At 36.1% G+C, this 12,712-nt stretch overlaps 1 protein-coding gene across 6 annotated transcripts in view; it reads left to right on the forward strand.

Annotated features, from left to right (window-relative positions):
• The window catches only part of Rme-8 (receptor mediated endocytosis 8), a 56,954-nt gene that overhangs the window by 21,774 nt on the left and 22,468 nt on the right, over nt 1-12,712 (forward strand). For all 6 annotated transcript variants that reach the window (XM_069321178.1, XM_045755133.2, XM_045755135.2 and 3 more), the window contains 14 exons: nt 139-321; nt 1,071-1,178; nt 1,446-1,555; nt 1,906-2,113; nt 3,178-3,357; nt 3,870-4,031; nt 4,222-4,425; nt 5,303-5,467; nt 5,662-5,793; nt 5,908-6,132; nt 6,885-7,076; nt 7,382-7,517; nt 8,321-8,505; nt 9,227-9,418. In XM_069321178.1, the coding sequence (XP_069177279.1) occupies nt 139-321; nt 1,071-1,178; nt 1,446-1,555; nt 1,906-2,113; nt 3,178-3,357; nt 3,870-4,031; nt 4,222-4,425; nt 5,303-5,467; nt 5,662-5,793; nt 5,908-6,132; nt 6,885-7,076; nt 7,382-7,517; nt 8,321-8,505; nt 9,227-9,418 (2,382 nt within the window). The remainder of the gene's footprint in view (nt 1-138; nt 322-1,070; nt 1,179-1,445; nt 1,556-1,905; nt 2,114-3,177; nt 3,358-3,869; nt 4,032-4,221; nt 4,426-5,302; nt 5,468-5,661; nt 5,794-5,907; nt 6,133-6,884; nt 7,077-7,381; nt 7,518-8,320; nt 8,506-9,226; nt 9,419-12,712) is intronic.

Raw genomic sequence — 12,712 nt, forward strand, 5'->3', positions numbered from 1 at the left:
TCAAAGGATTATTCTCACTAACACTTGTCTTTCTCATTAATTTAATTTTATATCTTTTGCCAATTTTTTTTTTATTCAGTTATTTAAAGATTAAAAGACAAATTAACTTGACACTCCTAATTCGGTTAACATTTCCAGTTTGCTCTGCAACACTGGCGGACTCGTATGAAAAGAGAAAAGTCAGCGGAAGAGAAATTTCGAGAGCGGCCTCTAGTGTTACGGAAGAGGAGAGAAAAACTGAAAGCTACTGCAAATTGGCCTCTCTTTTATTTTAAGTTTAATCAAGATCATTCACTTCCGAATTTAATATGGAACTACAAAGTAAGAGATTTTAAAATTACTTGTTAACATAATGCAGCACAGATTAAGTCTTAGAGGTGTGATCTTTGTATTACAATATTGCATGTTGAGTATTGAAGGTTGTTCCCCAGTAATTGCAGCCCTGCCTGATTGTCAACATAGTATAACAAATAATCAAGCCAGGAGGTTTGCGACTCTTTTTCAGGAATGTTTCATTCCTGTTTCAGGAATATATTTCCCAAAATCGGCTTTAGTTAAAATACTGAGAATTTCTAGGCATAATTATTTGTTTAATTCATTAAGCTGAAATGCAAGCAGAGCTGAGATATTACCATTAATAGATCACACATTTGGTAGCATTCATATGCTTTGTACTTCTTAAATGTCAACTTGGCTAGCTAAATTACACTTGGTATTTTGATCAGCTATGTTGTTTGTATTAATTAAGAGCAGACCTTGAGTGTGGTTCAAATTTATTTAGAGCTATTCTTATGTGGTTTAAATAACCTTACTTAAATATATTGCAGAATGGTGTAGGCTATAGACTTTACTCCTATTCCTGAATAGTGTACTTTGTAACTCCTTATTTATTTAGCTGAAAGTTTGTCTTTGTTTATCTAGTAATAATGTTTACAATTTTATTTCTGATGTTTTTCTCATTACCATTACAAAGTTCCTGGGTTATCAAAAGTGATTTTCCTCATTAATATACTTAAAATATTTAACTAAGTACTGTATAGCTTAGACAAAAACCTAATTTCTTTTTTTAGACACGAGAAGAGTTAAGGGTAGCACTTGAAGCAGAAATGCGTGCCTTTAATGAAGATCGAGATGTCAGAGGAGCAATGGTCATTGCGTGGAATCACCATGAATTTGAAGTACGTTATCTGACACACACACACACTATTGAGATATTTTTTGTATTTTTCAAGATCATACAATACGCTTGCTATCATCTGGTAGCAAGATGATAGCAAGCTGATCTTTTTTCTTTTAAGGCTTCAATAAGATTAAAAACTATCATAAAAACTTGTAAATTGAAATTAACACAATTAAAATTTACAACTCTGATATTTTTTTAATTATTACATTTGGTGTTATTAATATTTCTCATTCTTTTAAAACTCACAATACAAATTTTTCAGGTTAGTTACCCATCACTGAGAGATGAGATCAAAATTGGTGACTACTATCTAAGGATCTTACTGGAGCAGGAAAATAACACCTCAGAGGAGGAGTCGCCTATTAGAAAATCGTATGTTATTACCATTGCACATTTCCCACAAGGCAGAGCATGTAATCATTATATTGTATATACTGTGCATGGTTGCATTATTTGTTGAAGTAACAGGTTACTAGGTGTGATTTTTTGCTAACCACTAACCATTAATAGCGCGTGTAAGGGGTGTTACAGGGTAAGTAGACAGCCATCAATTGCTCGTTGTCTTATAATGGCACCCCCCATTGTGTAGGGGTCAACAGTGTGGATTTTCCCTGTTTTATATAGTAAATGAAGTACATTTTTATTAGACTTACATTCATGCTCCGCAATAAAATTATATAAATGCCTTGTGGGAAATATTGATGCTTATAATTATCCCACAGGTATGAGTTCTTCAATGACCTCTACCATCGATTCCTCCTGACACCAAAAGTGGCCATGAAGTGCCTCTGTTTGCAGGCCATGGCACTTGTATATGGCTTGCACCACAAAGACATTGGTCAGTTCAATGACACGCGCTACATTGTTACCATGCTGGCTCGTACCTGTGATAAACTTGAGAGGGACCGATTACTCCTCTTCTTGAATAAGGTGAAGATTACTCTTTAGTTATTCCTTCCTAAACCAGTCTTCTTGCTTGCTGTGTAGGGGGACCCTATGCCTTTTTTTTTATATATATAAATATCTGAAACCCACTAAGAAAATTTAGAGAAGTTCGTTATGTGGCATAGTTGTCACATTTACAGTTATTATGAGCAGCTTCCACTGAGAAACATAGACAGTTTAGAAAAATGTTTAACTTATGGCAAGGAGGGCAGGAGAAAATAATGTCTGTAAGAAGCAGCCAATGACATATGACAGAAAACGCAGCAGTTAAATGTGATTTTGCAGTAAACTTTCACCGAGATAGTCATTGTATATATTGACATAAATGATGTAGTAGAAAACATGGAAACTTTCTCACTGATGACTTGGGGAGTAGAACTCCCAGAACCCCATCAAGCAGGTATCAAGCGGATAACAGTAATGTTTGGGAGAAAACCCAGAGTGTTCAGAAAGCTTTCATAAAGAGTAATAAGGCAAATGCAAAATAAATAAATTATATATATATATATATATATATATATATATATATATATATATATATATATATATATATATATATATATATATATATATATATATATATATATAATAAATAAAGACATTAAATATACAAAATGTGAGTTTTAAATTTTGAACAGATAGAACCTACAACAATTTGAGTAATAAAAGTTATATTTTTTCATATTTTATAAGGAGTAACAGTAGTGACTGATTTTAAGACATTAGCTGAGAAAACTTTTAAGAATATTGGAAGAGTTGTATGGATGAAAACACAAAATATTTGAAATATTTCCCACAAAAGTATAAAATATGGTAATGAGAAGGTAGGATGATAAAATAAATACTGTTTGTACTTTGAAAAAATAAAATTATCATAAGGCTAAAAGCAGAAGGTAATACTGTCCCTCGAAGCATATTGATGTTCTCATGCAGGCTAAATGGTTTGCTTCTTTTCCCCCACTATATTACCACATAAATAAATTTTGTTGTCATTCTTATTTATTTTTCAAAATGTGAATTAGTTGAAGATGACTTCTTTTTATCTGCAGTTAATATTAGAAAGGTCCAATGTACGTGAGGTTGTTGACGCAGGCGGTGTGCGCATTCTTTCTGACCTGCTGACTCTGGCCCATCTTCATATCAGTCGTGCAGTCATGCCAACACAGACCAATGTGATTGAGGCCTCGCCTGACATGGCACGAGACTCTGAGAAAGAATGGTATTATCAGGTGAGAGAAAATATTCAAGCTATATGATTGTTCGGTTGATGATTTTACTTAACAAGATTTAAGTGCATAGTGAGCTCTCAGTATCTACAAAGAGGTACATTCTCGGAAATAATATGTCTATCAACATCGACATTTTATTTAAATTTATAGATTTATAAGAAAAATGATAGTGTGCATTTAGGCACTCGAAATGACGTTCAGGGGCTAGAGTGAATGAAATACAAAGAGTTAGTGATTAAAGGGCAACTAACATCTGTAAAATGGGAAAGTTTAGGTATATTTATGGGAAAGGTCCCATAAGACTAAAAGATAATAGAGCCAACCAGAAGTGTACCGTATGTTTAAATAGGGCTGCAAATAGGCTTGCTGTCACAGCGATCCCCTTAGTAGTGGTTCTATGAATGGAATAGGGGCATAGAGATTAAATATGTAGGTAACATACTTTAAATAATTATGGAATTCCCTGTTATTATTGTAATCGGTATATGCTAACACATACATATGCTTTACAGGGTACTAATAAAGAGAGAGCGGGACCATTTAGTTTTAAGGAGCTCAAAGAATGTTGGAGTAGTGGCACCTTAAGCCACAAAACACTGTGTTGGGCCCAGGGCATGGATGGCTGGCACCCCCTGACAAGCATTCCCCAACTCAAGTGGTCCTTGGCTGCAACGGTAAGACCACTCCTATTGTTTTATGATTCAAATGATGGCTCATATAGAGGTCATTGTATTACAGTATTTTGTTAAATTGTTAATTTTGTTTAAAAGTTAAATTGAATGCAAATATAAAATATTCTTTCAAATGGCAGGGTGCAAAATGTGCTTGCCTCCATGTAAAGTATGAAAAATGTGCTGATTTCAGAGTAATGCAGTCATGACGGAAAGTGACCTTGCGACCCTCATCCTCAACATGCTCGTCACCATGTGTAGATATTTTCCTTCACGGACAGAGGATGGAGCAGTCATACGTCCACTACCTCGTATCAAGAGGTTACTCTCTGACGCACTCTCTCTCCCACACATTGTCCAATTGTTGCTCACTTTTGATCCAGTCCTAGTTGAGAAGGTAATTAACAATGGTCTTCATGCATTCTTTAATTGGGTAACTCTGATAGGCAAAGCATATAGTTTTGTCAGATTATTGCTCTATAGTTTGTGTTTTTTTTTTTTTTTGCCACATCTGAAGGTTGTCCTTGCTATTTCAATTTCATTTTCCTTTCTATTGACAGTATCAGATTTTAGAACCATATAACACATTGTCGGAGGTAATGGGGAAGACCATGAGCGATATGTCAAAACTCAATAAGCATAGCTTCACTGTAATTAACTTACACCTGTTTTGATGTTAGGGAATAACCAGTGTAATCTGTCACAGCTACTACTACCCAATAAACGAAGAACTGTTTATGTTTAGTTTTTTAACTCAAAACTGATACATTTACTTTCCAAAGACTATGTACTGTTTAGCAGGTGAGTTTATCTTTGCCATTGTATATTCTAAAAAAAAAAAAAAATATGTATATATACACATTCCCACCACTACAAACCACCACCAACACTCCATGTTCATTACATTCATGCTGCTCATTACTCTGCCTCTACTTACTCATTACAGCAACCTGTATTCATAGACCCCTGAACTATTTACACCACCCTCTTCATATCTTGAGTTATGCTGGCCTTGAGATGCCTTTCTCATTTACCTTTGGGGGATCACAATATCTAGTTCTAACAAATAATTTATATAGTGTTTCTAAAGTAATCTATATGATAGTTGCAATCATTTAACTTTGATATACTCTTAACTGATTTTATGATTTTATTCTTAAATTAGATTGTTGACCTAAATCTATCATGGCAATCTATTAAATATATACAATTTATTCTTTGTTAAGTTTATTATCTATGCAAGATAATAAAGTACATTATTCTGCTTTACTTAGGTTTCCACATTATTGGTGGAGATCATGCAAGACAATCCAAACATTTCAACAGTGTACACAACAGGAGTATTTTACTTCATTCTCATGTATATGGGATCGAATGTGTTGCCCATTGGACGATTCCTCCACATGTCACACATGCAGCAGTCATTCAGGGCAGAAGAGGTAAAGTATCAGAATTGTAACAATTAAAAAAAGAGTATTTTTGTATTACACTAATGAATAATTAAATTGTGAAGGATATTCAGTGATTGAAAACCTACAAGAGGGAGTAATCTTTTAGTCTGTTATACAGTGGTCTGCACATTTTACTCTTATTTGGGTATGTATTAATAATTTTCCTTACCCTGCTGGAACAGAACCCAGGTGGAGACATCATGCATCAAAGTATTCTGGGCCAGATCCTTCCTGAGGCCATGGTCTGCTACCTTGAGAACTATGGTGCTGATAAATTTGCTGAGATCTTTTTGGGAGAATTTGACACCCCAGAGGTAAATAGCTTTTGATTACTATGTATTTTGGTGTGTGATTACCTAATTCTTATCAGCTTTTTTATTACCCTCTCTCCAGCACATTGATTACCTTATCCATTACTTTTATTTTAGGTAATTTGGAGTAATGAAATGCGCCGCCACATGATTGAAAAGTTGGCTTCACATCTAGCAGATTTCACTCCTCGTCTGATGAGTAACACCCGCGCCCTCTACCAGTACTGTGCCATCCCACACATCACATACCCACAGCTGCAACATGAACTCTTCTGTGACATTTACTACCTGAAACATTTATGTGATATTGATCGCTTCCCAGACTGGCCAATCAAAGACCCAGTAAGTATCACTCTGAAAATAGTTTTATTTTACACTGGGTAATATGTGTATGTTGTTGAAGTTACTAAATGGCCCACTTTTGTAGACAGTTCTAATTGAGCAGGCTTTCTGTTAGCTCTGTCAATCAATCTGTTTTCTTAATTTATTATGAGCAATAGTTATATAGAGTATTCTAATAGTAGTGTACTTATATGAACTTTTATAATTATTCGCAGCTTTTCTGGTAGTAAATTGGTTCAATTTAGTTTTTCAGATCTACACTCCCACTGTAGTGTGACTTGGTCCACTCTGTTCTCTACACCTCCACATCCCATCATCATACCCCATTTCATAATTCATTGAGATGGGGCAGCACTAGCTCAAAGAAGAAGAAGGAATGAAATAATGGTAGAAAGTCATAGATATTTAAAAATAGTACTCGTTCATCCTTTTTAATACTGTAGCCCTATTAGAAGATTCATGGCTGAAGTAGCACCACCATACTCCACCACTTATGCATTGCAACACCTCTCCATTCCATAAGACCAGGTGTACAGTGCTCTTTATGAGCTCACATATACAATACAAACAAGTACATTAGGTCCTTCAAACAGCCGGCACCCAGTCACGTTCGTTATGGAATTACATGTGTTGTCCGCTCTGGCCTTCCTCCACTCCTACCCTCAAGTTCACTGGAATACAATCTCTTCAGAGGTGTCATCGATCGTTCATTCATCGTACACAAATGCTAATGTGCATATTCCACATAACAGGTGGCCTTGTTGAAGAGAGTCTTGGCAGCATGGCAGAGTGAAGTAGAGAAACAGCCGTCATCAATGACTGTTGAAGATGCTTACACAGAGTTGGGCCTTGAACTTGATTCTCGACATGATGATGCTAAGATTCGGAAAGCATACTTTAGACTTGCTCAGAAGTACCATCCAGATAAGAATCCTGATGGAAGGGTAATGGGTTTCTGTGCTTAATTTGTATTTTATCTAATGCTGTTGAACCTAGAAATTTTACATGCTGTATATTAATGTATACATTACTGTATTAAGTAAACAGTAGATTTAATCAAATATATACTTTCCAAGTAAGCAGGTTTTCAGACAAATATTTTTGCTTCTCATTGAATGTGAAGGAAGTCTGCATTGGTTTCCTTATTGAAAGAGAAAATCAAGAATGAAATCATTAAGTTTCATCTAGTGTTATGAATTGTAGAAAGTTTATTTTAAAATATTCCTAATCAATTTTATATTCTTTTTAGGATAAATTTGAAAAGGTCAACAAAGCCTATGAATTCCTATGTAGTCGGTCAGCACATGCAGTTGATGGACCTGACCCAAAGAATATCCTTCTAGTAATCCGAACCCAAAGCATTCTCTTCGCACGGTATAAGGATGGTAAGTTTTTTTTATCAGACGTTTAATTTGAAAAATAACTATTTTTGTAAGGCATTGTAATGTTGATGTACAGTGATGTGGTAATGATGGTTGTGATGAATAGTGATGTAGCAATAATGGTGGTGGTGGTGGTCAGTTATGTGGTAAATTATGGTGAGATGGTAATAATGGTGACCACTTTTATCCAATTTTGTTTTGGGGGGAAGGGGGGCAAAGAAAGGTGTGACATAATTGTGCAAATACATAAAGGTTTTACACACATTGCATTAATAATAATTACACAAAGCATATTTGAATTGGTCAGTTGGTGAAAGGTTGTGTATAATGAAAGGATAATGCATGCCTTAGTGAGGTACTGTATATAATATGCTCATTAATAGCCTGTATTTTAATTTGTTCTATTTGAGCTATCTTATCTTATAGGTTCTTATATATTGCTTTGAATTGGCTACTTTACTATTTTGGTTTGCCCCACTACAGTTTACTGTTAATGGCAGACACATTTTTTATCTTTTGCAATAGTCTTCCCAAGGAATTCCTCGCTTGTAACAGTTTTCCTTCATTTTAAGTTGACTCGGATTTATCTTCTGAGTGGTGTACCATATGTGTATTATAACTGTAAAAGTATTTGATAAATTGACACAAGTTTTTTTTACAGTGTTCCTGCTTGGTGTACATTCAGGTGATTCGATTATCCTTTCTATACGTACCGGGTAGTTAAGCATGTTCCAATCATTAAATCATTAGTACCTACCATACTATTGCTTCATGTTCACGAAACTTAAGGCATGTTCTACTTACAGTGTTGGCACCATACAAATATTCTGGCTATCCAATGCTCATCAAGACCATCCAGTTTGAGGCCGATGATGATCAACTCTTCAGTAAAGAGACATCACTTCTTGCAGCCGCGGCTGAGCTCACCTACCACACCATTAACTGCTCTGCGCTTAATGCTGAGGAACTAAGAAGAGAAAAGGGACTTGAGGTGGATCATAAAATAACTTTGTCTTAACCTTTCTGGTTATTTTGTCTATTTTATCTAAAAAAAAAATTGTTTAGAAATTTCACATTGTATTTTTTAAAGAAATATGTGAAATTAATAAGGGAAACAATTAATTAAGGAAGATTATGAATGAAATTGACTGGAATTTGCCTTGATTGCTATGAGAAGCAGCATTGGAATGTATAGACATCATTGCATTGTCATTATGTACCTCATTTCCTACTTTAGTTGAGTTAGGAGGCATTTTACCATGTGAAAAAATGAGTAACATTGTAAAAGAAGACTATTGTTATTAATATTGCATCACAGGCAAATATATTAAACCCTTGTTGTGAAGCATAGATTAATCTGTTTTTAAAGATGTAAACGAATAGCACCACATATTGGTAGGGGGGGGGGAAAGTGTCGCCACTATCCATATGTGGAATGTAAGTCTACCTGCAGGTTAGAATTATGATACTTGTGCAGATGATGAGCCACAGTAATGTGGCTGAAAGTTAAATACCCAACCCATGAATCTGAAAATGATGAATTGACAAGATTTTGGTTGGTCATGTACCATTATGACTTGATAATGGTCCAGGATGGACCGAAAACATTATCACTTCTTCATTTTCAGATGTATGGGTTCGGTGTCTATACTTTCCTTAATATTTGTTACTAATGAACGTATTGCATAAGTTGTCTTTTGTGTATCTTTCAGGTACTCCAAGGTGCCTATAACAGGTGTGTGGGTGTACTTAATGCCAGCAGTAAACCCAGTGATGTTGCTGTTCAGGTCTGTACAAACATTGCACGGTGTTATACAGCAGCTGCATCTTTCCCCATGTGTCGTGAAAAGCTCATCGAAATGTCACACTTCATCAAGGATCTCTGTCACACACTCTATTTCAAGGTAAGACAAATTTTTTTTTATAAATAACCACTGACTGCAGTGGATTTCCACTCTTAAGGATATTATGGGGCAGCTGGGTGGCTCTGTATATCAGTATATGCTTGTTTTTAATTTGCATTTCCCTCAGTAGCTTATTATTATTAGGACCTCTGTCTCAATGTAGGTCTGACACAGCTTCCTTAGTTATCATCATCACTCAGGAAAGGTGAAGGGTCATTTAGAGGAGGGGTCATAAGGTAGGAGAGGTGGTAACTGGAGGAAGTAATGAAGCCTCTTAGGATTCATCTGTTTGTCCAAGACATTTTTTTCCTCTGTGGTATCTATCGCCGTATTATTCATGATGTATTTTTATACATTAATGTTAGAAATTGGTTTTAGAAAGACACATTCATTTTACATCACGAGTTATCATGTTCTTTTTTTTATCTAATTATCAGTTTCACTTTAATTAAAATCTTCCCATATACTGTATCAACTTAGAGGGGAGAAAAGTGAATCGAAACTTCCACCTAACATGTGTGCATTATCAGTAAAACATTAATTTTGTTTAGTGACTAGTTCTTCAGTGATGTTGCCATTCCATTGTTCAGTGTATTAACACAGTGCATATTCAGGGATTCAATAAGATGAAAATTTGCAGTGATTTTTGGCTGTGCAAGTATATCCTAACATCCATATGCTTTAGCTTAATATTATTATTCCCAGTGGGCAAAAATGATCGAGTGATGTTTAATCAACTTTGGATTAATGTCCATTTATTATTGTCATCATTTAGACTTAATATAAACATCCTTAAACTTCTGTTCCTTATTTTTTTAGCTAGCCGCATTAATTGTACACCTTTATACGATTCATAAAATTTTCAGTTTGCACGCTATAAATCATTTTCGCATCCTAACTCATACACCTTATCAACACTGTATTTATTATCATTCTCTTGTCTAGTGTGTCACATTTTATACTTACAGAATTATTTCAAGTAAAGGATTTACTACTAAACCACTTTGTAAATTAAATATTAAATTTCTCCTCTTGCTCCCCTGTGACTCAATTTTTCTGGAGTTATTACATATTACTTTCCCTTCACCTAACCACATCATTAAATATTTGTCATCAACCCTTGCAGTTCCTTCATTGAACTTGATGAAGCCCTTGTAAATTATTACTGGTATGTATGAACATGATGATGATGACTAGAATGAAATGATAAAAGTAGTGCTTTTTGAACTTTTAGTATACTTCAATTCACCATTAAAGTGGATGCTTCTCCAGTAAACTGGTCTCTTCACCAGTAAACTGGTCGCTTCACCAGTTAACTGGTCGCTTCTCCAGTAAACTGGTCGCTTCACCAGTAAACTGGTCGCTTCACCAGTAAACTGGTCGCTTCACCAGTTAACTGGTCGCTTCACCAGTTAACTGGTCGCTTCACCATTAAAGTGGCCTCTTCACAAGTAAAGTGGTCACTTCACCATCAACAATTAAATAGCTCCAATCACTATCTGCAATTACCTCCTGTACTTGAAACACCAACTGCATCTATGTACACTAAGTACTTAAGTTACCGAACTACTATTTCTCCCCGTGTGCACCACAATGTGGAACTGAACCGTTTATGGGTTAAAAATGGCTGCTTCATTAGTAAAGTGACACCTTCACTGGTAAAGTGTCCGCTTCACCGGTAAAGTGTCTGCTTCACCAGTGAAGTCACTGGTAGAGTGACAACTTTACCAGTAAAGTGACAGCTTTACATTTCACTGCTCTATTGACTTGAGTGCTTGCTGAATCTTCAGCAGTCCAGTCATGTTCATCATTGTCACAAATAAATTCTCTCTTCAATATTTAAACTTCATTTTACAGAACCTTTTAGTATTCATGAAGATTGTGTAATTACAGAGAGTGCTTATAATTATTTCCTTAGTGTTGTGTAAAAATTTCATATTTGTGGAAATAGTAGAAGCTTAAAAGTAATGTAGTTAATGGAAGTACAGTACATAGTGAAATAATGGTATTTAGAATCTTTATATTTTACATTTTGATTTTTGAATATTAATAGTTTTGTACCTTGAATATGAGACAGTTGCAATATTCATGTAGAAAATGAGCAGTATAAAAGCTATTGAGGACAGGTAGAGGCATGAATTAATCATACCTCAAGATAGAAACGACATGGGCATGGGCGTCTTCTGCTTGATGAAGGCATTGGTAGATATTAAGCACATGGCTTATTCTTAGGCCTGGAGTGGATAGCTAATACACTCAGAAGATAGTAAGTTCCCAGGAAGCAATAACAATTTATGAAACAGAGATTATGAGGAAAGTTGAATCCAAAGGTCATTACGTTGTGGCTGTAAACCTGTGACCGAAGCCAAGGGGGATGAATCATTAAGTTGTGGAAGTAATCAGGGTCAATACAAATATTGTAGACACAAAATTTGAATGGTATTGAATCTATGGAAAAAACTAAGTTAGAAGTTATAAACTCATAATAATTATGAAGTCAGAGATATTACATTTTGGATTTAGTGAAGTTTTCTGTGGAGAGCCCCTTTGGCTCCCTGGAACTATACCGGGCTGATGTGTATATATATTAGACCATGGCAACAGTCAATCAATGGAGTTCTAGCCTACCGGGGATCACGAGCCAGAACCTGGCCCCCTCAGAGAGGCACGAAGAGCAATGGCCTAAAGACACCCCCTATGTAGTTGGAAGCAGTCTATGTCTTACCATCTACCAGGTCAGGCACCCAGAAAGGTAGGAATCCAAAAACAAACAACAGCTGGTTAAAAATTGCAAACCAAAAGCCGAACGAGTAAGCAGAACTCCCCAATCAGAAAACAAGCGAACAAGCCTGACGTTACCATAGCCGCTGCAAGTCTCCCAGGTCGTCTGCAGGATTAATCAGTCCAACCAGCCTGTAGTCTACCCCTGTGCCCACGACGTTCGTAAGTTTGTGGCTTTGACTGCTGTTTTTGGTAATATGTCCTGGGCTGACATTCGGGCACAGGGCTTTTGGAGGTTGAACAGGGTCCTGGCCGCATGATACCTCGTTAATGTGCCTGGTCCTTCTCGGACGTGTGTAGCCTTGGGTCGCAGGTTGCAGCCAGTTGTCTCAACTTCGAGTTGAGGAGCGAGTGGTTGCTGCCTCCCTGGTAAGTCTCTCTTTTACTTTATTTTTGGTTAGGTAGCTCCAGGGAGCCGAAGGGGCTCTCCACAGAAAACCAGTGTTGAATGTAATGAAACGCCATTTTCTGGGTGAGGCCCGGAGGCTCCCCAGCATTCCTCCCTCTTTCCAG

Source organism: Procambarus clarkii, chromosome 9 (assembly GCF_040958095.1).
Source record: "Procambarus clarkii isolate CNS0578487 chromosome 9, FALCON_Pclarkii_2.0, whole genome shotgun sequence".
Taxonomy (NCBI): Eukaryota; Metazoa; Arthropoda; class Malacostraca; order Decapoda; family Cambaridae; genus Procambarus; species Procambarus clarkii.